Raw genomic sequence first — 26,747 nt, 5'->3', positions numbered from 1 at the left:
GCAGAGAGCAGTGCCGAACTCGCCCGCTCCCGCAGCTCTGTCTCATGTGCCAGCAGACGCCACATGCGCAGAGCCGGCAGCCAGCGAGTGGCGTTTCTGTACGGGGCTCTGCGAACCCCGCACAGAATTAGAGCATGGCGCGGTTTGTTTTCTGCGCGTGATTTCGCGTAGACAAACCACGGCCTTCTGCATAGGATTGCGTATTGAAATGCAATCCTATGCAGGCGTGTACAGCCGGAAATGTACGGTGCTGCGTCTGGCATAGACTGAAGTGGCAGCGGTGCGCACTCGTCATCAGCTGATTGGCAGGGATTCTGGGAGGCAGATCACCACTTCACTGCGCATAGATCATCAGTACTGGAGTCCCAGGGAACCCTTTTAACCCCTTGCCACCGCAGCACGTGAATGTATGTATATGTTAGGAAGCAGCTTTCTGGAATGGACTTGCATTTGCATCCTACAGATCTGAGCCCATCTACTGCTGAAGACTGTTGCTAATGACAATTGGCCTCCCACAGAGGGGATGGGTGACACAACAGATTCCGGCTGTTAACCCTTTCCAGTCCAATGTCAGCCCTGCCCCGACATCATAATTTCCCTCCACAGCTCCAATGTCGGGGCAGGCCCAACACTGCAGTGCAGGAGTGGATCTGCACCCGATCGTCAGGCACATTGGGTGCAGATGCACTCCTGCACTGGTCCTCATCGAGGACCCCCGAGGAGAAGGCAGAAAGGGATTTTAATCCTTTCTGCCTTCTCCTTTACACATTACTTAGCGCTATGTAATGCATAGATTCTGGCCGGCGATCATGTGACCACCGGTGTTACCTGACCCCAGCAGTCACATGATCGCCGAGTCGGGAGGCAGAAGGAGAATACGGAAGACGCCGGACAGGTAAGCAGGTCCCTCCCTGCACCCTCCTGAACTCTGTCAGATCAGGAGGGTGCAGGGAAAATGTATTTTTTCTCACCCATTCTCCCCAGAACCAATTTATTTGGAGCTGGGGAGAATGGGTGAGAAAAAATAAATGGATTGGAAAGGGTTAATGCTTTGCATGCAACGATTGCTCTTATTTCATTAGGTTTTTGTATGTAATCAGATATACTTCAGTCTAAGCCGACCTGAGTATAAGCCAAGGTACCAACTTTTACCCCAAAAACCTGGGGTCAATTATTGACTTGAGTATAAGGCAAGGGGTAATATTAGGTACCTTGGCTAACACTGGGATCGGCTATACTCAAGTATGCATTGTGGCTGCTGCTACAGGCCAAGTGGGCAGTATTGTCCGGGTCTCCTGGACTCATGGTTAGTGTAGGGACTAGCGGTATAACCAGGAGCTTAGAAGTTCGCCCGCTAGCTTCACGTTTTGTCTACAATGTCAAGTAATACCTGTTCTTTATAATCAGCCTATTAGTATTGGTTGCATTTTTGGCTTCTGTATGCAGTGTTTTCTATCTGTGTGTCGTGTTCTGTGGCTCCTAGGATCAGCTATGGCCCAGTTCCGAAGACCACTGGGCCGCCCTCTTATTTGGGCGATGTCTATGCTTAGGTTGGGCCACTGTCCCCCCCCCCCCCCCCCCTTTAGCACAGGGTTAGTTACATGCATTCCATGTGAATCTGTGTTTCCTGTGTGCATGTATACTACTAGACTACTAGTCCTTTGGTCACGATGGTGTTGGCAGTCTGCTCAATCTGCCCACACGATCATAACAGTCTGTTCAGAAAGCCACATAGTACTGATTACATTTTGGGCCCCATTTGTGCATACTGACATAACATTAGGGCCACAATGGGTACATTTCTGAAAACAATACAAACAGGGGTATCCATTTTGGGGTGTCAGTGCACATGAAAATGATGATTTTGGGTGGAAAAAAATTTAGAATAGCACATTAGCCGAAATAAAGCCTTATTATTATTATAATTTTTTTAAATCATAATTCCATTAATTCCTGAAAATGTGGGATCTAAATACTCCTGACACCACTCAGTGAACACATAAAGGGGTGTACTTTGTAAAATAGGGTCATTTTAGGGGGTATGTATTCTGACACCCACAAGCCTTTGCAATCTTGGCTCGGTGGAGGAAAAAGGATTTAGCAAAATGAGGAAAAATGAGGTTCAACTTGAATGTCTCCAAAATGGTTCCAAACAAAGGATGTTTTTGCAAATGTGCGTCCAGAATAAAGTGAACAGATGGAAATATATGTTGGCAAGGATTTGTAGAGTATGCTTGCACATATGAGATATAACATTTGCAAATGTTAAAAAATTACAATGTCTTCAAAACTGTCAATATTCTTAATTTTAATACATATACCCAACTTCTAACTGCCCATTTTTACCACTTAAAAGAAGTACAACAAGGCACAGAAAAAACAATGTAAGAATCACTTCGATTTGCAAACATGCCCATCTTGAAAGCGTCCTACTGAGCCAACATCTAGGACCGTCAGTCTCTGCTGCTTCAACAATGATTGTGAGCAAACGCAGTGTGGTAATCTGGAAATACCTTAGATAACCTGTAAAGAAGAAAGAAAAAAGTTTGCAAGAAAATAAATAAAAGCTTAGTCTATCCAAAAATACCCAAAAAAAAAAAAAGGTGAGTCACCGGCAAAAAGTAGTCCATAAAACGAAGGGTTTCAAGATTGCTGAACGTCGAGGGTCTCTTCACTGTCGGACAGCCTTCCCATTCTTAAGGACGTCAGATCTGCAGGAAATAACGAAAAATCAGCAGGTTAACAGTCACATCACACCAGTATTACTGATCCCTAGATCCGCTCCACCCACTTACATTGACCACTACTCCCCCAACCTGGTCAGAAGAATCATATTATTATACACACACACACGTACACGTACGTACGTACGTACGTACGTACACACACACGTACGTACGCACACACGTACGTACACACGTACGTACGCACACACGTACGTACACACGTACGTACGCACGCACGTACGCACGTACGTACGTACGTACGTACGTACACACACGTACGTACGTACACGCACGCACACACGTACGTACACGTACACACGTACGTACATACATACATACACGTACGTACATACATACATACATACATACATACACGTACGTACATACAGATGCAAGCGAAAACCTGCAAATATGCGCAAAATAAGCACGTATGAGCAGATGCACGCAATGAAAATTTTAGCAGATGCAGCAGCTTACCTCGACGAGTTATGTCAGCTTGTGTGCAAGCGAAGCGAAATTCTTCTCAAAACGCGTCCAAACGTCAGGATCATCTCCACACGTAAGTTTGCAAAAAAGCGCACAAATCTCGGGTGGCCGCGTCTCCACACGTAGCGCACAAATCTGCCAAAAAAGACAGGTTGCGTCAGGTGGCGTCGCGCAAATCTCAGGTGACGTACTCACCACACGTAGCGCACAGCGCATTAATCTCAGGTAGGTACTCACCACACACAGCGCATTAATCTCAGGTAGGTACTCACCACACGTAGCGCACAGCGCATTAATCTCAGGTAGGTACTCACCACACATAGCAGCACAGCGCTTTAATCTCAGGTAGGTACTCACCACACGTAGCGCACAGCGCATTAATCCCAGGTAGGTACTCACCACACAGCGCATTAATCTCAGGTAGGTACTCACCACACAGCGCATTAATCTCAGGTAGGTACTCACCACACATAGCAGCACAGCGCATTAATCTCAGGTAGGTACTCACCACACAGCGCATTAATCTCAGGTAGGTACTCACCACACAGCACATTAATCTCAGGTAGGTACTCACCACACAGCGCATTAATCTCAGGTAGGTACTCACCACACAGCACATTAATCTCAGGTAGGTACTCACCACACAGCACATTAATCTCAGGTAGGTACTCACCACACATAGCAGCACAGCGCATTAATCTCAGGTAGGTACTCACCACACAGCGCATTAATCTCAGGTAGGTACTCACCACACAGCGCATTAATCTCAGGTAGGTACTCACCACACAGCGCATTAATCTCAGGTAGGTACTCACCACACATAGCAGCACAGCGCATTAATCTCAGGTAGGTACTCACCACACAGCACATTAATCTCAGGTAGGTACTCACCACACAGCACATTAATCTCAGGTAGGTACTCACCACACAGCGCATTAATCTCAGGTAGGTACTCACCACACAGCGCATTAATCTCAGGTAGGTACTCACCACACAGCGCATTAATCTCAGGTAGGTACTCACCACACAGCGCATTAATCTCAGGTAGGTACTCACCACACAGCGCATTAATCTCAGGTAGGTACTCACCACACAGCGCATTAATCTCAGGTAGGTACTCACCACACACAGCGCAGAAATCTTCCTCTCCCACGTTGTAAGTAGTATAAAAGGCTCCAACCATCAGCTTCCTCTGTAGATGCCAGGACTCGGAATTCGCGGGCAAATTCAAGCCTCGGTGACGTCACCGGTCACGTGAGGCGCGGGCACAGCTCTCATCGTGCACGGCTGCTGAACTGTACTGCTCGTGCACGATGGGAAGTCACGTGATGCCGATTCCAGCCACCTCATTGGCTGGAATCGGCAGCAGGAATAACCGAAGCGTAAACTACTAATATGCATACAGTTGTGCTGACAGCTTTCTGGGTCTGTATACAACCTGAGGATCGCCTGTCTGTTAGTCCATGAGGAAAACGGTAAAACTTGTTCTGATGTTTCTATTGCACGTTGGTATAGCATATCTCCTTGGTCTCAGTGCCCGCTGAGTGCCATCACAAGTGACCCACTACATTATGCCCCTATGTTTAGGGCTAATAAGTCGATTACCCAACATCTCCTTTTAGAACGTGTTTGATTGGAATAATTGCCCGTGGGATCTTGGTTCTTTATTTAATGGGGTTTTCCAGGCAGCACCCGCCGTCAGTGCCAGGATACACTATGGTTGTAGCCGTGACCCCTGGGTGATGGTTGGTGCCAGTTTTTGCAGGCATAGCTCTCATTAAAATTAGTGGGAGTTGCGCCTGCAATTAAAAGCACCAACCACTACAAAGGGGTCGGAGCAGCGGCTTCTGTTCCGACCCCGGTGTATCCCGACGTTGATAGTGGGCGCTGCCTGGAAAACCACCTTAATAGTCAAGCATATAGGAGCTCTTCACTCCTGTGATAAATGTGCTGTCAGCAGCGATGTGCGTGGATGTTTCTCCCTAGCTGCTTTATACAATGGCTTTATTTGGGCTGATTTTCCCCTAATGGTTGTGTAAGGGAGGTTTCACATCTGTGTTGAGGATTCCGTTCTAGGAGCAGGAAAGTGAAATCCCTGTGGTCAAGCGGCCCGGGCTCTGTCCAGAGGCGGAGCCAACAGCGCCGGACCGACCCTATTGAGTATATTGGGTTCTACCTGCTTTCCGCCCAGCTTTTGGATGGTATGTATTAGTGGTCAGGGGTATAGTATGGTATAATACATTTCTGGGGCCTGGTGTGTAGTATTGATCTGGGGTATAGTATGGTATAATACATTTCTGGTGCCCGCTGTGTAGTATTGATCTGGGGTATAGTATGGTATAATACATTTCTGGGGCCCGGTGTGTATTAGTGGTCAGGGGTATAGTATGGTATAATACATTTCTGGTGCCCGGTGTGTAGTATTGATCAGGGGTATAGTATGGTATAATACATTTCTGGGGCCCCGTGTGTAGTATTGATCAGGGGTATAGTATGGTATAATATATTTCTGGGGCCCGTTGTGTAGTATTGATCAGGGGTATAGTATGGTATAATACATTTCTGGTGCCCGGTTTGTAGTATTGATCAGGCGTATAGTATGGTATAATATATTTCTGGGGCCCAGTGTGAAGTATTGATTAGGGCTATAGTAAGGTATTATATATTTCTGGGGCCCGGTGTGTAGTATTGGTCAGGGGTATAGTATGGTATAATACATTTCTGGTGCCCAGTGTGTAGTATTGATTAGGTGTATAGTATGTTATAATTTATTTCTGGTGCCCGGTGTGTTGTATTGATTAGGGGTATAGTATGGTATAATATATTTCTGGTGCCCGGTGTGTAGTATTGATCTGGGGTATAGTATGGTATAATATATTTCTGGTGCCCAGTGTGTAGTATTGATCTGGGGTAGAGTATGGTATAATATATTTCTGGGGCCCGGTGTGTAGTATTGATCTGGGGTATAGTATGGTATAATACATTTCTGGGGCCCGGTGTGTAGTATTGATCAGGCGTATAGTATGGTATAATATATTTCTGGGGCCCGGTGTGTAGTATTGATCAGGGGTATAGTATGGTATAATACATTTCTGGGGCCCGGTGTGTAGTATTGATCAGGCGTATAGTATGGTATAATATATTTCTGGGGCCCGGTGTGTAGTATTGATCAGGGGTATAGTATGGTATAATACATTTCTGGTGCCCGGTGTGTAGTATTGATCAGGGGTATAGTATGGTATAATATATTTCTGGTGCCCGGTGTGTAGTATTGATCTGGGGTATAGTATGGTATAATACATTTCTGGTGCCCGGTGTGTATTAGTGGTCAGGGGTATAGTATGGTATAATATATTTCTGGGGCCCGGTGTGTAGTATTGATCTGGGGTATAGTATGGTATAATATATTTCTGGGGCCCGGTGTGTATTAGTGGTCAGGGGTATAGTATGGTATAATACATTTCTGGTGACCAGTGTGTAGTATTGATTAGGGCTATAGTAAGGTATAATATATTTCTGGGGCCCGGTGTGTAGTATTGGTCAGGGGTATAGTATGGTATAATACATTTCTGGTGCCCAGTGTGTAGTATTGATTAGGGGTATAGTATGGTATGATTTATTTCTGGCGCCCGGTGTGTTGTATTGATTAGGGGTATAGTATGGTATAATATATTGCTGGTGCCCGGTGTGTAGTATTGATCTGGGGTATAGTATGGTATAATATATTTCTGGTGCCCGGTGTGTAGTATTGATCTGGGGTATAGTATGGTATAATATATTTCTGGGGCTCGGTGTGTAGTATTGATCAGGGGTATAGTATGGTAAAATACATTTCTGGTGCCCGGTGTGTAGTATTGATCAGGGGTATAGTATGGTATAATATATTTCTGGTGCCCGGTGTGTAGTATTGATCTGGGGTATAGTATGGTATAATATATTTCTGGGGCCCGGTGTGTATTAGTGGTCAGGGGTATAGTATGGTATAATACATTTCTGGGGCCCAGTGTGTAGTATTTATTAGGCGTATAGTATGGTATAATATATTTCTGGGGCTCGGTGTGTAGTATTGATCAGGGGTATAGTATGGTATAATATATTTCTGGGGCCCGGTGTGTAGTATTGATCAGGGGTATAGTATGGTATAATACATTTCTGGTGCCCGGTGTGTAGTATTGATCAGGGGTATAGTATGGTATAATATATTCCTGGGGCCCGGTGTGTAGTATTGATCAGGGGTATAGTATGGTATAATATATTTCTGGGGCCCGGTGTGTATTAGTGGTCAGGGGTATAGTATGGTATAATACATTTCTGGGGCCCAGTGTGTAATATTTATTAGGCGTATAGTATGGTATAATACATTTCTGGTGCCCAGTGTGTAGTATTGATCTGGGGTATAGTATGGTATAATATATTTCTGGGGCCCGGTGTGTAGTATTGATCTGGGGTATAGTATGGTATAATACATTTCTGGGGCCCGGTGTGTAGTATTGATCAGGCGTATAGTATGGTATAATATATTTCTGGGGCCCGGTGTGTAGTATTGATCAGGGGTATAGTATGGTATAATACATTTCTGGTGCCCGGTGTGTAGTATTGATCAGGGGTATAGTATGGTATAATATATTTCTGGTGCCCGGTGTGTAGTATTGATCTGGGGTATAGTATGGTATAATACATTTCTGGTGCCCGGTGTGTATTAGTGGTCAGGGGTATAGTATGGTATAATATATTTCTGGGGCCCGGTGTGTAGTATTGATCTGGGGTATAGTATGGTATAATATATTTCTGGGGCCCGGTGTGTATTAGTGGTCAGGGGTATAGTATGGTATAATACATTTCTGGTGACCAGTGTGTAGTATTGATTAGGGCTATAGTAAGGTATAATATATTTCTGGGGCCCGGTGTGTAGTATTGGTCAGGGGTATAGTATGGTATAATACATTTCTGGTGCCCAGTGTGTAGTATTGATTAGGGGTATAGTATGGTATAATTTATTTCTGGCGCCCGGTGTGTTGTATTGATTAGGGGTATAGTATGGTATAATATATTGCTGGTGCCCGGTGTGTAGTATTGATCTGGGGTATAGTATGGTATAATATATTTCTGGTGCCCGGTGTGTAGTATTGATCTGGGGTATAGTATGGTATAATATATTTCTGGGGCTCGGTGTGTAGTATTGATCAGGGGTATAGTATGGTAAAATACATTTCTGGTGCCCGGTGTGTAGTATTGATCAGGGGTATAGTATGGTATAATATATTTCTGGTGCCCGGTGTGTAGTATTGATCTGGGGTATAGTATGGTATAATATATTTCTGGGGCCCGGTGTGTATTAGTGGTCAGGGGTATAGTATGGTATAATACATTTCTGGGGCCCAGTGTGTAGTATTTATTAGGCGTATAGTATGGTATAATATATTTCTGGGGCTCGGTGTGTAGTATTGATCAGGGGTATAGTATGGTATAATATATTTCTGGGGCCCGGTGTGTAGTATTGATCAGGGGTATAGTATGGTATAATACATTTCTGGTGCCCGGTGTGTAGTATTGATCAGGGGTATAGTATGGTATAATATATTCCTGGGGCCCGGTGTGTAGTATTGATCAGGGGTATAGTATGGTATAATATATTTCTGGGGCCCGGTGTGTATTAGTGGTCAGGGGTATAGTATGGTATAATACATTTCTGGGGCCCAGTGTGTAATATTTATTAGGCGTATAGTATGGTATAATACATTTCTGGTGCCCAGTGTGTAGTATTGATCTGGGGTATAGTATGGTATAATATATTTCTGGTGCCCGGTGTGTAGTATTGATCAGCGGTATAGTATGGTAAAATATATTTCTGGTGCCCAGTGTGTAGTATTGATCAGGGATATAGTATGGTATAATATATTTCTGGGGCTCGGTGTGTATTAGTGGTCAGGGGTATAGTATGGTATAATACATTTCTGGAGCCCAGTGTGTAGTATTGATCAGGCGTATAGTATGGTATAATATATTTCTGGTGCCCAGTGTGTAGTATTGATCAGGGGTATAGTATGGTATAATAGATTTCTGGTGCCTGGGGTGTAGTATTGATCAGGGGTATACTATGGTGTAATATATTTCTGGGGCCTGGTGTGTAGTATTGATCAGGGGTATAGTATGGTATAATATATTTCTGGGGCCCGGTGTGTATTAGTGGTCAGGGGTATAGTATGGTATAATACATTTCCGGGGCCCAGCGTGTAGTATTTATTAGGCGTATAGTATGGTATAATATATTTCTGGTGCCCAGTGTGTAGTATTGATCAGGCGTATAGTATGGTATAATATATTTCTGGTGCCCAGTGTGTAGTATTGATCAGGGGTATAGTATGGTATAATAGATTTCTGGTGCCTGGGGTGTAGTATTGATCAGGGGTATACTATGGTGTAATACATTTCTGGGGCCCAGTGTGTAGTATTGATCTGGGATATAGTATGGTATAATATATTTCTGGGGCTCGGTGTGTATTAGTGGTCAGGGGTATAGTATTGTATAATACATTTCTGGAGCCCGGTGTGTAGTATTGATCAGGGTATGGTATAATATATTTCTGGGGCCTGGTGTGTAGTATTGATCAGGTGTATAGTATGGTATAATACATTTCTGGTGCTCGGTGTGGATTGGTGGTCAGGGGTATAGTATGGTATAATTCATTTCTGGTGCCCGGTGTGTAGTATTCATCAGGGGTATAGTATGGTATAATATATTTCTGGGGCCCGGTGTGTATTAGTGGTCAGGGGTATAGTAGTACAATATATTTCTTGGGCCCGGTGTGTAGTATTGATCAGGGGTATAGTATGGTATAATACATTTCTGGTGCCCGGTGTGTAGTATTGATCTGGGGTATAGTATGGTATAATATATTTCTGGGGCCCGGTGTGTAGTATTGATCTGGGGTATAGTATGGTATAATACATTTCTGGTGCCCGCTGTGTAGTATTGATCAGGGGTATAGTATGGTATAATATATTTCAGGTGCCCGGTGTGTAGTATTGATCTGGGGTATAGTATGGTATAATATATTTCTGGGGCCCGGTGTGTAGTATAGATCAGGGGTATAGTATGGTATAATACATTTCTGGTGCCCGGTGTGTATTATTGATCTGGGGTATAGTATGGTATAATACATTTCTGGGGCCCGGTGTGTAGTATTGATCTGGGGTATAGTATGGTATAATATATTTCTGGGGCCCGGTGTGTAGTATTGATCTGGGGTATAGTATGGTATAATACATTTCTGGGGCCCGGTGTGTAGTATTGATCTGGGGTATAGTATGGTATAATACATTTCTGGGGCTCGGTGTGTAGTATTGATCAGGGGTATAGTATGGTATAATACATTTCTGGTGCCCGGTGTGTATTAGTGGTCAGGGGTATAGTATGGTATAATATATTTCTGGGGCTCGGTGTGTATTATTGGTCAGGGGTATAGTATGGTATAATATATTTTCAGGGCTCGGTGTTTTGAGTTGCCACCCTTCCATAAATTTACAGACCTTCAGTAGTGCCCGGTAGAGAAAAACTGTCTGTGATTTTTGTGACTTTTTTTCTTTTATGCAGTGCAAATAAGCCGTCTCTGGGCAGAAAAGGAAGGGGGTTGGAAAGAGGGCGAGCGTTTTAGAAGTGGAATCCCCTGTGCCGCCTGCAGGGTCAGCGGGCAGATCAGAAGGGGCACTAGTGGTGGGTATTCTGGCCTCTCTTCGCTCCCAGGCGGCTCTTTATTGCCACTTCTGGGAGTTACAATAAAGACACATTTTGGAATATTTTGACCCATGAGTGACACAGCTGTGTCTCCGTGCCCCTTACATGCATGAACACGTCACTATATATGTATAATGCAGTGTGGATATATCCTACATGTAGTAGAGCGGAGTGTGTCATATGTATATCTGACACGTCTGCTACATGCAGGTTCTATACACACATGGCTCTACTGCATATGTACACATCATGAAGAACATTGTATTATCTGCTCAGACACTGGAGACCGGCACATCAGACATGGCTGCCAGATCCTGATTCCTCCCCATCACATGGCCATCACACAAGGTCCTGAGACTTGGGAGAAGAGTGAGGGGTCCTGCAGCTGCAGTGGAGGAGGGTCCCTGTGTATCAGGGCTGATTACTGCATTCAGTGTCTCAGGAGCTGCGCTCTTCTCTTGGTCTCAGTTTTAGAAGTTGGTTTGTTATGTTCGACGTTTCCAAACCCGACAAACGTACTTATGTGGGCGATGTACAGCTTTTTCACATGAAGCAGCATTAAATTGTGGGTGTGGCCTCTAAAGAGTGGTGTGGTGTATGTCCTCAAAGATTTTGGACCATTCCTGACTCTTTTTTTATACAGTTGTCAAGAAAAAATTGAAAGGTAAGTTGTCAGCTCTGCTGTGTATATTATAATATATTTTGGAGGCGTAGTGTACATTTATTTTTGGGGCACGATGCATGTTAGAAATTATTTCAGAGGAACCGTGTGCATTATATTATACCGCGCCCCTCAAATATATTATAATACACCCTGAGCCCCAGAAATGTACTCTGTGCCCTAAAATATACTATACTGTTCCCCTGGAATATATTAATAGAGCTTCTGTGCAGTGTGCAATGCAATATATTTTGGGGGTACGGCATTTTGGTTCTGGGGCGCAGTGTAGTGGCATATATTTTGGGGGTAGGGCGTTTTGGTTCTGGGGCACAGTGTAGTGGCATATATTTTGGGGGTAGGGCGTTTTGGTTCTGGGGCACACTGTGTGGCATATATTTTGGGGGTACGGCGTTTTGGTTCTGGGGCGCAGTGTAGTGGCATATATTTTGGGCGTATGGCGTTTTGGTTCTGGGGCACAGTGTAGTGGAATATAGCCTGGCGACACAGTTTATAATAATTTCGAGGTGACGGTGTAGGACGTCACCTGGGAGTCGCTCAGTGTCATTGTGTATTCTGTGTCTGACTGCATCACATCAGTTTGTGGAACTACAACTCTCAGCATGCCCTCGCTGTTCTTCAGGTCCTACTGGGATCTGTAGTTCCACAGGTAAAGGCTTTGTGCTGCTGGGAGTATTTGGGGCCTTTTGGTATTGGTGGCACTACTAGGGAGGTATTTTCACTGCACTGTGGGGTCTGGTGCTGCAGGGGGCGTTGTGCGATGCGGGGTATCTAGGGTAATTTGGACACCGCAGGGTGGTATTTGGCCCTGTGTGATACTACTTGTTAGCTGGTGAAGCCAGAGTGGGAACCTCTTGAGGAGCCCTGATGTATTGCATCTACACAGCAGATAACGGTAATATTATCTCACAGCGACCCGCTGCTCTTCTGCAATGTGGCTGGGGGCGATATTGTATGCGGGCTGGGAGTGATGTGCCCCGGGGTCCCCCAGTCCGCCCTTCATTGGGGTACATTTCACACGGGGTGTCAATACTCCAAATGTTTTGTGCAGCATTTACTATACAAGCCCGGTGGATGATATTGTAATAAATCTACATCGGGGGATTCATGAGTATATCTAAAGGGAAAACTATCTCCGTTGCCCCCGGCAACCAATCACAGCGCAGCTTTCATCTTGTATTCTGTGCTAGTAAAGTGGTTGGTTGCCGGGGGCAACGGAGACAGTGTTTCTTCTAGGCAGTTTCATAAATCTGCCCCATAGTGTTGAAGAAATCCCTGCAGGATATGTAATATCCGTCATCTGATAACTGTTTGCTGCAGATCTCACGCTTTACAACAGAAGGGTGAAATCAGCGGCAAACGCCAAAGTTCAAGACAAAATCCACAACATGAAAGTCCGACTTAAATGACGGATTCTGTAAACTCTTTTTACATGAATTGATCTCTTACGATTTCAGGTGATCCTCTGGCTGGTGATCCCTGGGGCTCGGTCGTTGTGGCCAGTAATGGCGCTCCCTCTGGCTGGTGGTCCCTGCGGCTCAGGCTTTATGGCCAGCAATGGCACTCCCTCTGGCTGGTGGTCCCTGCGGCTCAGGCTTTGTGGCCAGCAATGGCACTCCCTCTGGCTGGTGGTCCCTGAGGCTTTGGTGTTGTGGCCAGCAATGGCGCTCCCTCTGGCTGGTGGTCCCTGCGGCTCAGGCGTTGTGGCCAGCAATGGCGCTCCCTCTGGCTGGTGGTCTCTGAGGCTCAGTCGTTGTAGCCAGCAATGGTGCTCCCTCTAGCTGGTCGTCCCTGAGGCTTTGGCGTTGTGGCCAGCAATGGCACTTCCTCTGGCTGGTGGTCCCTGAGGCTTTGGTGTTGTGGCCAGCAATGGCACTCCCTCTGGCTGGTGGTCCCTGCGGCTCAGGCGTTGTGGCCAGCAATGGCGCTCCCTCTGGCTGGTGGTCTCTGAGGCTCAGTCGTTGTAGCCAGCAATGGTGCTCCCTCTAGCTGGTCGTCCCTGAGGCTTTGGCGTTGTGGCCGGCAGTGGCGCTTCCTCTGGCTGGCGCCTCTTGTTTCTTCATCTGCCGGTGGTGCCATATCTAGTCCTCTTCTAGCTTCTCTGGCCGTTACCGCCAAAATCCAACCCAGTTAGGTTCACTTCTTGTCAATGTCCCCAGTAGTTGTCATCTAGCTTCAAGATGGCGTCTGAGTCACCAACTGTTATTATGTGCTATAAGCATTATCATGTCAGGCTCCTCCCACTGTAGGCTCCGCCCACGCCAGGCTCCACCTACTTCAGCCCTGCGCTGTTCAGAGGCCTATCACTATTATGTCTTGCCCCACAAGCACTGAATAAAAGGGCCCATATCAGCCCCTTCCAATAGTAATAAAAGGGCCCATATCAGCCCCTTCCAATAGTAATAAAAGGGCCCATATCAGCCCCTTCCAATAGTAATAAAAGGGCCCATATCAGCCCCTTCCAATAGTAATAAAAAGGCCCATATCAGCCCCTTCCAATAGTAATAAAAGGGCCCATATCAGCCCCTTCCAATAGTAATAAAAGGGCCCATATCAGCGCCTTCCAATAGTAATAAAAGGGCCCATATCAGCCCCTTCCAATAGTAATAAAAGGGCCCATATCAGTCCCTTCCAATAGTAATAAAAGGGCCCATATCAGCCCCTTCCAATAATAATAAAAGGGCCCATATCAGCCCCTTCCAATAGTAATAAAAGGGCCCATATCAGACCCTTCCAATAGTAATAAAAGGGCCCATATCAGTCCCTTCCAAGAGTAATAAAAGGGCCCATATCAGCCCCTTCCAAGAGTAATAAAATGGCCCATATCAGCCCCTTCCAAGAGTAATAAAATGGCCCATATCAGCCCCTTCCAAGAGTAATAAAAAGGCCCATATCAGCCCCTTCCAAGAGTAATAAAAGGGCCCATATCGGCCCCTTCCAAGAGTAATAAAAGGTTCCACATCAGCCCCCTTCCAATAGTAATGAAAGGGCCCACATCAGCCCCCTTCCAATAGTAATGAAAGGGCCCACATCAGCCCCCTTCCAATAGTAATGAAAGGGCCCACATCAGCCCCCTTCCAATAGTAATGAAAGGGCCCACATCAGCCCCCTTCCAATAGTAATGAAAGGGCCCACATCAGCCCCCTTCCAATAGTAATGAAAGGGCCCACATCAGCCCCCTTCCAATAGTAATGAAAGGGCCCACATCAGCCCCCTTCCAATAGTAATGAAAGGGCCCACATCAGCCCCCTTCCAATAGTAATGAAAGGGCCCACATCAGCCCCCTTCCAATAGTAATGAAAGGGCCCACATCAGCCCCCTTCCAATAGTAATGAAAGGGCCCACATCAGCCCCCTTCCAATAGTAATGAAAGGGCCCACATCAGCTCCCTTCCAATAGTAATGAAAGGGCCCACATCAGCCCCCTTCCAATAGTAATGAAAGGGCCCACATCAGCCCCCTTCCAATAGTAATGAAAGGGCCCACATCAGCCCCCTTCCAATAGTAATGAAAGGGCCCACATCAGCCCCTTCCAATAGTAATGAAAGGGCCCACATCAGCCCCCTTCCAATAGTAATGAAAGGGCCCACATCAGCCCCCTTCCAATAGTAATGAAAGGGCCCACATCAGCCCCCTTCCAATAGTAATGAAAGGGCCCACATCAGCCCCCTTCCAATAGTAATGAAAGGGCCCATATCAGCCCCCTTCCGATAGTAATGGAAGGGCCCATATCAGCCCCCTTCCGATAGTAGTAATCCGCAGACTCTTGGCAGTCCGGCCCTCACATGGTCTTGCCGTAGTTTCTGTATATGATCAGTAACCATCATCGGCTGAAGTCGTACAACACAGTTTGATTTCGGCCTCTGGGCTCCTTCAGACTGGTGATCACTATTTTGCCACAGTAAAATCGCCTTTTTTTCTGCAACTTTTGAGCGCCTGCACTGCTCTTTCTGGCTAAAACATTGCTGCCTTTTGCGCGTTTTTCTCAATAGTACTTTTTAATGTTAAAAATGCATCGCAAAAATCGCAAGTCTGTGCTATGTGATGTGATAAAAAGGAGCTCCATAGGGAAACATGGGAGATTTTAAAAAATGTAGAAAGATGGGGCACGCTGCAATTTTTTAAATTTTTTTCTTTTTCTTCACGCAAAATCGTATGAGTGAAAACATCGCAAATGTGAAAAAAAATTAAAATCTTGGCTTTTATAATTCTGTGCTTGTATGCGCTCGCACATTGCGCGAGAGTTGCATGATTTTCTCACAAGTGTGAAGGCACCCTTAGGCCAAGTTCACATTTGTGGCCAAAAATCCTCCCCGACATGCGGTCCTGTGTGGTTATCAGCTGATAGTTGATGGCCGCAGGATTTAGCAGGGAAACTACTATATTGTGCCGCCATTGAGGCTGTTTCTCAGGTAAACAGCAGTTTGGCCACAAAACCCTGCGGTTAATAATAATTTGGATACCGCACTGAACAGCCGGTCCTGCAGGCTTTGGCTGCGATGTGAATTTTTTGGCTATGCAGCAAAATCCGACTTTCCAACGTAAATGTCATTGAGATGCGACAACCAGCATGCAGCTGCAGTTATCTGTGTAATATCCAGAAGGGCAAGATGGCGCTCCTGCTGTTCCTGCTACAGCCAAGTATGCAGAAGGTATTTGTTTTCTGTGTTGATACACAATATGGTGTTATTGTAATCGCAGGTATATGTATATTTGTATTACTTCTAGACAAACACTACAAAATAGTTTAATAAGTAACATTCACCATAGGTCATAGGTGTGTTTTTATTTATTTTTGGCGATCCCACACAGTAAATACATTTAGAAGTCATTTTTTTAGCATGCCGTAAATGTATAATGAAACGGCAATTGTCTGGGAGGGAGATAGGAGTTAGAGGGTTAATAGTGAGAACAGATTTAGGGGGTGGAGTCAAGACAGGAAGTGGAGGGGGGAGGAAGCAGAGGAAGGAGCAGGTCGGAAGAGGCAGCACATGTGGAGACGGACGGAGCGGGACAAGACGCCAGAAAGACTGAGAGAAAGAAAAATCCGAAAGTAAAGTTAGCAAAGAGAAAAGGCAGAAGAGAGAAGTCCAGGAGAAAAGCGGAGCCGGCAGAACGAAGAAGGAAAGAGCAGCAGGCAGCATAGAGGGAGAGAGCAGGGGGAAGAGGTTACAGGGGCAGTCAGAGGGGGGAAGAGGTTACAGGAGCAGGCAGAGGGGGGCCGTCAGAGGGGGGAAGAGGTTACAGGAGCAGTCAGAGGGGGGCCGTCAGAGGGGGGAAGGAGCGCAGCAGAGCCAGCAGCATCAGCAGCATGGGGTGCAGCATAGAGGGTAGCATAAGAGACAGGGAAAGCTTAATAGAAGAAACTGGGGCATCTAGTATCCAGAGGCTGGCAGGCAGCGCGCGCCCACGCCAGCTACCGCCTGCGGGATCCAGCACTCAGCGCAGTTGCTTTATTAATCCCCGTTACCTCGGCGCCCTAGCCGGGCACGAGCGCACGCAGTCCCAAACGTCAGGTCCACGTCGCGCCAGCAGACGGCAAGGTCAGGGCGCTAGGCGCAGGCAGCGCGACAGAGCCAGGCTCAAGCAGCAGCGCGGTAGCAGGCAGCCTACAGGTCTAGAGCAGGAGTGGGCAGGGTACAGCAGCAGCGTTAGGGAGCGCGTGTCAGCTAGAGGCGGCAGGAGCAGCAGTCCGGAGGAGTCACAGCAGTCGGTAAGCCACCGCATAAGGTCGGCTCCGCAACTGTCACGCCACGATAGGGATATAATACGCCGCAGGAGGCACATTTATTCGCAGGAGAAGTCAGATCGGGACTACCCTGGAATGTCGCAAGCAGGAAGGGCGCAAGAGGCTCCGAGCGAGGTCAGACGGCAGCCTTCGCCCGGACAAGATATGCGACGACACAAAGGAATCACAGCGAGGACCACACCCTTGGCATCGCCGGAGGTCGGTCGAGCTGGTGAGTCGGTTTTTGTGGATGCTTGGAAAAATGTTATGGATCCCGCCAAGGCGGTTGACACGGGAGATTTGCTCACAGTCTTGAAATCGCTGTTGAACAAAGTTGATCCCAAAGAAGGGCTTTCAGTGTCCTGCTTTCCAGGGGGTTCGGTCCCGCCTGCAAGTAATTGTGGTATTGGTTCAACAGCGAATGCGGGAAGTGATCCGGCGGAAGGCTTAAAATATGCCGATTCGCTTTTCTGTGGTGTTGCCCCTTTAGGGGTAGGTTTGTCAGAGGATCTGGTGGATAAAATTAAAAAAGGTATTTATGTGGATATTTGGTCCCTGTTGTCAGTGGACCATGTAATGGTTGATAAGGAACGTGTTTCGGAACGCGGACCTGTTAAAAAAGCTAAGATCGCCAAAACATTTGGCAATTGGTTACAAGCATACTTGGTGCTCTCTCACGTCGTGTGTCAACATCAGCCCGCTAAGGGCCCGGAGATGATGGTGTACTTGAACACCATTTTTAGTGCGTACAAGCTGCACAGAGGGTCAGCCTGGTGGAGATATGATGAGGACTTTAGGCGTCGGGTTTTAGGAATGGAGCACATAAGCTGGGCATCTAAGGCCACAGATGTGTGGATCCAGCTCATATTAGCGCAGTGCCCGGTAAGGCCGTCCTTTCCAGGGGGCGCCGCCGGCGGTCTCCCAGCGACCAAATGGATCTTGTTGTCTCTACAATGAAGGTCATTGTAGATTCTACGCCGCCTGCAAGTTTCGGCACGAGTGCTCGATTTGCGGAGGGCAACATGCAGCGATTCGCTACTTCCAAAAACAAAAATCTGCCGCGGTGGGTGGTGCCAGTGGAGCAACGAACCCCGGTGAGAAGTCATTACCTGGATCTGTGGCTCGCAATGTACCACAAGAAACAGGAAGCAAAAATTCATAAGTGCAGTTTTTCTGAAGGTTTTGTCATTCCGTTTTCGTACCAGCCTGCATCCATGTTTTGCCCTAATTTAAAATCAGCGACGGATAACATCAAACTGGTGTGGGAAAAACTACTCAAGGAAGTCGAGCTGGGCCGCATGGCAGGCCTGTTTGAGGAGCCACCTTTTGCGAATTTACGGGTTTCCCTGCTGGGGCTTGTACTCAAGAAAGAACCCGGCAAATTCCGCCTGATACACCACCTATCTTTTCTGCAAGGTTTGTCGGTTAATGATGGTATATCAAAGGAGCAAGCGACAGTAGCCTACACAACGTTTGACTGGGCGGTTCGGTATTAGTAAGGCGGGCAGATACGCACAGTTGGCGAAGGCTGACATTGAGTCAGCGTTTCGGCTACTGCCAGTTCATCCAGACTGTTTCCATTTGCTCGGATGCAGGGTGGATAACCGTTTTTTCATCGACATGTATTTACCGATGGGATGCTCCATATCTTGCTATTTCTTCGAGCTATTCAGCTCTTTTTTAGAATGGATGCTCAAATTTGGGACAGGCATCCTATCGGTTATACACTATTTGGATGATTTTTTGTTCATCGGTTCACAAGCGTCTGGCGACTGCGGTTTGTTATTGAGCACGTTCCAGAAGCTTATGCATCGCGCGGGGGTACCGCTATCAGAGGAAAAAAACTCTGGGCCCGGTCACCTGCTTGACGTTACTTGGCATAGAAATACATTCAGCGGCAATGGTTTTCAGGCTTCCGGAGGAAAAAGTTGACAAGTTGCGCCGGTCGTTAAATGATGTGTCGGGTTGCAAGAAGGCCACGTTGCATCAGGTGCAAGTGTTATTGGGTTTACTAAATTTCGCTTGTAAAGTTATCCCAATGGGACGAGCCTTTGCCAGAAGGCTATCCCTTGCAATGGCAGGGGTGCGAGAACCCCACCACTTTGTGCGCGTGACGAGAGGCATGAAAGCAGATTTACATATATGGAAAATTTTCTTACAATCGTTCAACGGGCAAGTAATGTGCCCGAAGGAGGAGCTGGCAAGCTCCTACCTTAGTGTATTCGTGGACGCGGCGGGCTCCGGCGGTTTCGGGGTCATCTTCAAAAATCACTGGTGCAGAGAGCAATGGCCAAAGGAGTGGCATAAAAATCGGTGGACAAAGAACATTACGTTATTAGAGTTTTTTCCAGTAGTGGTTGCTTTGGAGTTCCGAAATGCAAGATTGTAAGTTAGGTTTCTGGTCGGATAACGTGGCAGTGGTACAAACGATTAATAAACAGTCTTCGGGTTCACCACAGGTATTGGGTCTGTTGAGACACGTAGTTCTTGGATGTCTGCAAAAGAATATTCACTTGAGAGCTAGACATGTTCCAGGACATTGCAATGGCGCGGCTGATGCACTCTCTCGTTTACAGATGGAGTTGTTGAGGGAGCGGCACTCAAAAGCGGATACCGAAGGAGTACGCTGCCCTCCTTTCTTATGGAGTCTGACAGAAGAACGTTGCTGAAGCTGGTGCAAGCATCAGTGGCGGTCGCTACTTGGAAAGGCTACAATGCAATCTGGTCGACGTGGTTAACGTTTTTGGGAAATCGGGTGGTAGGAGGTGACGGAGCACGGTCAGCCACGCTGGATATGCTAGCGTGCCTACGCTCCAAGCGGGCATCAGTGGGGGTAGCAAAAAAGCACCTGTCGGGGGTAGCGTTCTTATTGAAGCTACACGGCATGATGGACACTACCAAGATTTTGTCTTTCGGCAGAGCATTCGCGGATGGAGGAAGGACAGAGCGAGAGTAGACAAAAGGTGACCCATTACTTTTGCGCTATTGACCAAGTTATTAGAAGAGTTAGCGTTTATATGTACAGATAGCACGGAAACGTTATTGTTCTGAACTGCTTTTTCGTTAGCGTTTTTCGCAGCATTGCGCATCGGCGAATTAGTTTCAGCCAGCACAAATAAGCCTGGAGGCTTACTATCCAACGACGTGGTTTTCACAGGCGACGGTTTGCGAGTGCGCGTCAGACAATCCAAAACCGATATTTACGGACAAGTAGAATGGCTCGCGATCAGCAGACTGGGGTCAAGATGGTGCCCAGTAAATTTGGTAAGTCAATATGTTGAGACCCAGGCCCCCACGGGCCAGTTTTTGGCGCATGCGTCGGGACTTCCATTAACACGTTTTCAATTCACGACAGTTTTGTGGTCGGTGTTGCGTAAAGCGGATTTGGACCCGGTCGAATTCGGCACTCATTCTTTCAGAATAGCTGCAACGACCATGGCAGAAGCACATGGTATGAATGAAACCGAGTTAAAACGTTTAGGTAGATGGAAGTCGCAGGCATGCAAATCTTATGTTAGACCGGATTTAATTGCAGTTTAGGCCACAAGGCCTGAGTTATCGGTTTTCAATTCGGTTATATGACAGGCGGTTACAGGTAGAGTTCTCTTGTAATTGTTTCATTACAGCCTTAGAACCTTGGACGGTATGGATAATCGGCCACTCATTCGTTTATTGGGCAGAAAAAAGGGCAGCTGTATGGCTGTTGGGAAGAAATCTGGGTTTGGCCGGAACAGAAGTGAATTGGCTCGGAATACGAGGGCTACAATGGCCCAGGATGCTACAATTCGTACTACAAGTCAGCAGGTGGACCCCCCGAAGGGTTATTCTGGTTGTACATGTCGGGGGGAATGACCTAGGCAACATAAAAATGGGCGATTTGCTCGTATTAATGAAGCAGGATATGCTAAGATTCCGTGACTGTTTTCAGGACGCCATATTGGTATGGTCGGACATGGTTGCGATACGTTGTTGGAGAGGGGCAAGAGACCCAGAAGCGATCGAAAGAGTGCGAAAGTTAGTCAACCTCAAGATATCCAAGTTCGTGAGGGCAATGGGAGGCATCGCCGTTTGTCATTGGAAGCTAGAAGATAGGGAAAAAGGGGCGTTGAGGGAAGATGGTGTCCATCTCAATAACGTTGGAATGGACACGTTTCTTTCAGGTCTGCAGGACGGGGTAGAGTTGGTGTTAGTTAAGGGTTGGTGGGGTGGGGCGTAAGGTGCCATAGACAGTATGGCACCTACCGCGTGGCCGGGAGCTTCCCATGCTGGCTACGGAAAAGGAAGGTTTGCAAGCCCACGGATATTTGGACTTACGAACGTCCTTGGGAGTGTCACAGTTAAGGATCAGCGGATGAAGGGATGGGAAAAAGGTTGTGTTGGTTAAATAAAGTTATTTTAATATCATATGTTAAAGTTCAATAAAGCTGTGGCCTACCCCACGTTTACAGCAAGAAGTTTGTGGTGGGTGGTTGTTTATAGAATAAGTGAGCACTCGGTTTCAGCTATGTCCTCAGTCTCACATGACCCATCTTAGGGGGGGGACTCTGGGAAGTTTGGGACAGACTGAAACTTTTGATTGTTATAACTAGTTTCATTTTTAGATTGGTAGATCATCTGTAAATGGTAGATTAGTTCCACTTGTTAGATATCTTAATCCAACTTCTCCCGCCTTGCTTTTTATCTTTCGTACTGCTTTGGTGTTGTGCTGTGTTGAGGTGGAATTGGAATTAGCACTTGACACTGATTTGGTTTCCAGGATGTCTCATAGCAGCACTTGTGAAATCTGCCCGGCATCTTTTATTGCTCTTCAGGGCAATTGCTCAAGAATTGTTAGAAGGCTAAAAGCCCCTCGTTCGTGTCAAGTGATCAGAGCCAGTCTGAAGCATAGGAGCCGATTTATGAAACCTGTCCAAAAGAAAACCAGTCTCTTGCCCATAGCAACCAATCAGAGTCCAGCTTTAATTTTTCAAGAGCACCTTTGAGAAATTAAAGCTGTGCTGTGATTGGTTGTTTTGGGCAACAATGACACTTATGAGACTTCTGGAAACATACTTGCTGGTAAGGGTGTATTAGCACTGCATTTGCGGTGTACAGTATATTGCAGGTATACATTGGAAGAACAGTTGTCTTTAGTTACCCATGTTAAAAAAAAAAAATTGCATACCGCCCAATATTTTTTACGGTATGCGTCTGGGCAGAGTAGCGCAGTTGGCCACATTATTCTATCTAACAGACTTGTCCGTAGCTGCCCAGTTTGGTACCGCTCCCATTGAATTTATCTGCTTCCAACGCTGATCTCGAGCAGGTGACCCCTGCCAAATCAATTATTGATTACCTTTTCTGAGGATAGGTCATCAATACTAAAAGTCCCGGAAGGCACCTGCTTCTAGTGATCTTTAACATATGGGCTGATATAATGTAAACCTCTGCGCCTTTCAGACTCCTTCCCTTCCTTCAAGTAGTTACATAAAACTATTTGAATGGAAATAGGTTTCGGGCCGGCTGCACACGGGCTGGTTGGATTCCACATGCGGAGTCCCGTAGCAGAATCCGCCCCTCCCCGGCCGGTGTTCGCGCATGCCTTTATTTTCTTGTTCTTTTCTGTACTATGGATGGTCCGCACGGCTCGCCGTGGGCCATGCGCAGTACAGATTTCCATGCGGAATTCACAGGAAAATGGAGTATGCTGCTTTTTTTTTCCCCATCCGTGAGCAGAAAATGCAGTTGGTTTCCGCTCTTGTGCATCACTTTTGTATAGCATACTATGGGCGGTATTTGCTACGGAATGCGGAGGCGGACGGCCGCTCCAGATTTGGTAATTCAAATCCGCTCGTGTCCAGATTTCCTTTTTATTGTACAAAGTTTAGTAAATGAGGAATGTTTGCAAACCTAAATTTATTGTTTCTAACAACGATCATTTATTTTAGAATTTCGGAGCAGAAAAAAGAGACCTCACAAGGAGTGTGACGATCCTCCCACCGTGCGTTCATCGTCGTCTTCCTACACGAATGTCATGGGATCCCACCAGCAGAGCTCATCTGGAGGGTCTTCACGTTCCTCTTCCATTGCAGCCACATACACAAATGTTAACAATCCCAAAGAAAGATCCTATGTTCCCGAGATGTTTGGGGGAGAGATGCGTACGGTAACGGATACGCCTCATATCTCGCAGAATAGTTTAAAGGACAAGACTCCAAAAATTCAGGAAAAGGACTCGCTAAAAGGCACTTTTACAGGAGAAACTTCTGAAGTAGGTGCTGGGGAAAATCCTGCCAATCCTGGACCATCGTCCTCGGATGGCAACTGCTTCTCTGAAGCTCGTTCTGAGATGCCTTCATCCAGCCATACAGAAGGAAAAACCTCTAAAACCCTAAGTCCGGACATACTTCATCTCCTCAAAGGGAAAGATGCAAATACTGTGACAAATATCCTGCGGACACTTTCTCCCTTTTATCCTGCTCTTCAAGGTAAGTGTAAGAAACACAACCCACACTGCACGGCATCAGATGAAACCCAGGGAACCAACCAGATGGCAGTAGATTTGTATATAGTTGTGCCAATCAGATGGCAGTAGATATGTGTATATAGCGCCCACCTCGTGGCCGTGTAATATGTAGGCACATCTCTAGAGTGTATAAAAGTGGTTGGCTGCATTTCTCGTCACCACTGGTATATGCAAAGAGAATGTTCTATAAAATGGCGCAGTCCTTGGCACAGGATGCTTCTACACTAGCCGATAGTTGGCCAAGTAATGGCACAAAAGGCAGTACTATTAGTGATTGACATCCCTGTATATACAGTCCTTCACAGATAGCTGTCAATCACTGATAGGACTGGCCATCGGACTATGCTGGGACCAGTGGATGTGTGAGGCCACACAAGGGGTCCGGGCTCAGGACGTCACCGACAGACCATCATTAGAGAAGAGCATCTGATTGTCCGACAAGCACAAGCAGCTCCAAATGTTTCATTGTCCAAAGAGACAAGCTAACGGCGGCACAGCTGAGTACTAGAGTCTCCATGTCCCCCCATATCCAATCTTGTATCCAAGCTAGAGGCAGTACAACAGGGTACTAGAGCCTCCATGTCATCCAGTATCACATCTCGTATCCAAGGTACAGATGGTACAGCAGGGTACTAGAGCCTCAATTCCCGCCTATATTACATCTTGTATCCAAGCTAGAGGCGGGATAACAGGGTACTAGAGCCTCCAGGCCCATCTGTATCACATCTTGTATCCAAGCTAGAGGTGGGACAACAGGGTACTAGAGCCTCCATGTCCATCTGTATCACATCTTGTATCCAAGCTAGAGGCGATACAATAGGGTACTAGAGCCTCCATGCCCCCATATCCCATCTTCTATCTAAGCTACAGGCGGTACAGCAGGATACTAGAGCCTCCGTGCCCTCCTGTATAACATCTTGTATCCAAGCTAGAGGTGGTACAACAGGGTACTAGAGCCTCCGTGCCCACCTGTATAACATCTTGTATCCAAGCTAGAGGTGGTACAACAGGGTACTAGAACCTCCCTACAAGGGGTCAGTTCTCCACAATAAATGATCCTTTTGCTCAGATATTGTAATCACTTACATCAGCGTTAAAATCCCAAAGAGAAAATTTCATTAGATTCTGACAACTTCTCCCGGGTGCCTGAGTGTATATTATTAATACAGTATACTTGGTGTTTTTTGTTTCTTTTTTTGTCAGTTTTTTTTCTCTTATTACAGATGTAAACCTTGAGATTCTTGCCCAGGTCCTTGTTAACACTGGAGCACTCGACTAAGGTTCCACAATATCAACTAATGAAATGTTGCATAAAAGATCTAGTTCCAATTTCTTCATCTTGAGTTACCAAGTGTAGCTGGCAATGTTCGGTCTGTTTGGTTTCCTATATTCAGTGGATTGCTTTCATTATAATGAAGTTTTCCAAATTCAGTTTCCTAATAAACTCTCTTGAAAACCCAACTTGGAGAATTGTGTTTTGTTTGCAGTTATTCACAATATATGTTCAGTTGCTGCTATAGTGTTATATCTAGTCTGTACAATCTGAAGCAATTAGTGTATAGACTATTGTCAGGATATTTGATTGCTGGTCTGATTGTATCCTAAACTAACACCTAGTGCAGATTAAAGGTGGAACAACCTCTTCTGATGCTTCAAGGCGGGTGTTTTAGAATGTGCCCTACCACCCTCGGTCCCAAAAATTACCTGCAAAAGTTGTAAGTAAAGGCCCGTTTACACGCAAAGACAGTCTTTGAAAGATTGATAGTTTTAGTGATCATTTTGCATAAAGTGCTAATGGACACTTTATGTGTAAAAGGGCCTATAGGAGCGGTTTGCAGATTCCAGCTTGTGCTTTGTTCTCGCATGGGCTGTCAGCAGAATACAATGTAATCTCCGACTCATGCAGAATGCAGTGTGCTGTCCCTGTTAGCTCTCATTAAAATCCTCGTTTAACCGAAGAGTGAACGATGGCAGCATTTACACTCAACGATTAACACCCATATGCCATAGTTTGAAAGACTTTTGAGTGATAATTGTTGCGTGTAAATGGGCTTAATATGTATTGTAGGATGAAAAAAGACATCAGTCCATTCAAATCAGCCTTTGTCAAACCCTCAACAAGAAATTTACCAGGTGGTATTAGCTGCATAAAGTGGAATATTGGCTAAACAAAGCTCATTCTAGGCGAGTTTCACAGATTTGGTCTAGGACTAGAAACTTTTCAGGTGGTATTTAGCCAAAATGAAATAGAATTCCTGCTGAACCAACCGGATTCTGGATGAAGGTTCAAGAGTTGTTAGATTCTGTCTATGACTCAACGCGTTTCACCAAGCCGGTACTTGGGTCCTCAGGAGCCCAATAAACTTTGAAAGTGAGGTAGATTGTCACTCCGTAAATGTCTCATTCATTCACAATAGTTACTGTGGGTATGCACACCATTAGGGCACCTTCACCCTGGTGATCACGATACCACCGCAAGAAAAATCACAGTTTTACTCATGAGATGTCTGAGCGGCAGTGATGCTTTTTCTTGCAATAAACAATAGGAGTGTCTAATGTTAAAAACACAACCTGCACTAAACAAGATCAATGAAAAAAGAAAAAGCAAGATATGCATGTATAGCAAATAGGTACATGAGGCGAGCCGTGACACCAAGCAGCGAAGTAGAAGGTGTCTGTTGCGTCCATGTGGCACTAGAACACCACGGGCACAGAGCGGCATTCACACAGAACCACAAAAGGACACCGTATAATGCTGGTTAAAACTACACCACACCAGCCATGAGAAGATGGGAGTAACTTGCCCCTTACTAGTACCCCCTGCCTAAATGTGGAGTTAGTGTCCTGAAAAGGACGCCCCAATGGTCTCCTCCTAGGACCTGGCTATGC

The 26,747-nt window shown here is 46.2% G+C and overlaps 1 protein-coding gene and 1 long non-coding RNA gene across 3 annotated transcripts; one reads left to right on the top strand and one right to left on the bottom strand.

The window, feature by feature from the left end:
• Positions 1 to 2,518: 2,518 nt before the first annotated feature.
• Positions 2,519 to 4,532, bottom strand: LOC136578759 (uncharacterized). Its single transcript, XR_010786653.1, has 3 exons — positions 4,335 to 4,532; positions 3,204 to 3,347; positions 2,519 to 2,711 (listed from the first exon to the last, which is right to left on the bottom strand). It is a non-coding gene; the product is annotated as an uncharacterized lncRNA (long non-coding RNA).
• A 12,690-nt stretch (positions 4,533 to 17,222) lies between these two features.
• On the top strand, positions 17,223 to 25,319 carry LOC136578982 (uncharacterized). 2 transcript variants are annotated; one of them, XM_066579215.1, is made up of 3 exons: positions 17,223 to 17,585; positions 23,281 to 23,820; positions 25,082 to 25,319. In XM_066579215.1, exons 1-3 carry the CDS (start codon positions 17,450 to 17,452, stop codon positions 25,135 to 25,137), a joined length of 732 nt encoding a protein of 243 aa, XP_066435312.1. In that variant the 5' UTR covers positions 17,223 to 17,449; the 3' UTR covers positions 25,138 to 25,319. The 2 variants fall into 2 exon arrangements, with proteins under 2 accessions (XP_066435312.1, XP_066435311.1); XM_066579214.1 differs by lacking the exon at positions 25,082 to 25,319 and having other exon boundaries at positions 23,281 to 25,074.
• The last annotated feature ends 1,428 nt before the right edge of the window (positions 25,320 to 26,747 follow it).

Source organism: Eleutherodactylus coqui, chromosome 9 (assembly GCF_035609145.1).
Source record: "Eleutherodactylus coqui strain aEleCoq1 chromosome 9, aEleCoq1.hap1, whole genome shotgun sequence".
NCBI lineage: Eukaryota > Metazoa > Chordata > Amphibia > Anura > Eleutherodactylidae > Eleutherodactylus > Eleutherodactylus coqui.
This window is presented reverse-complemented; position numbering and strand designations above follow the sequence as displayed.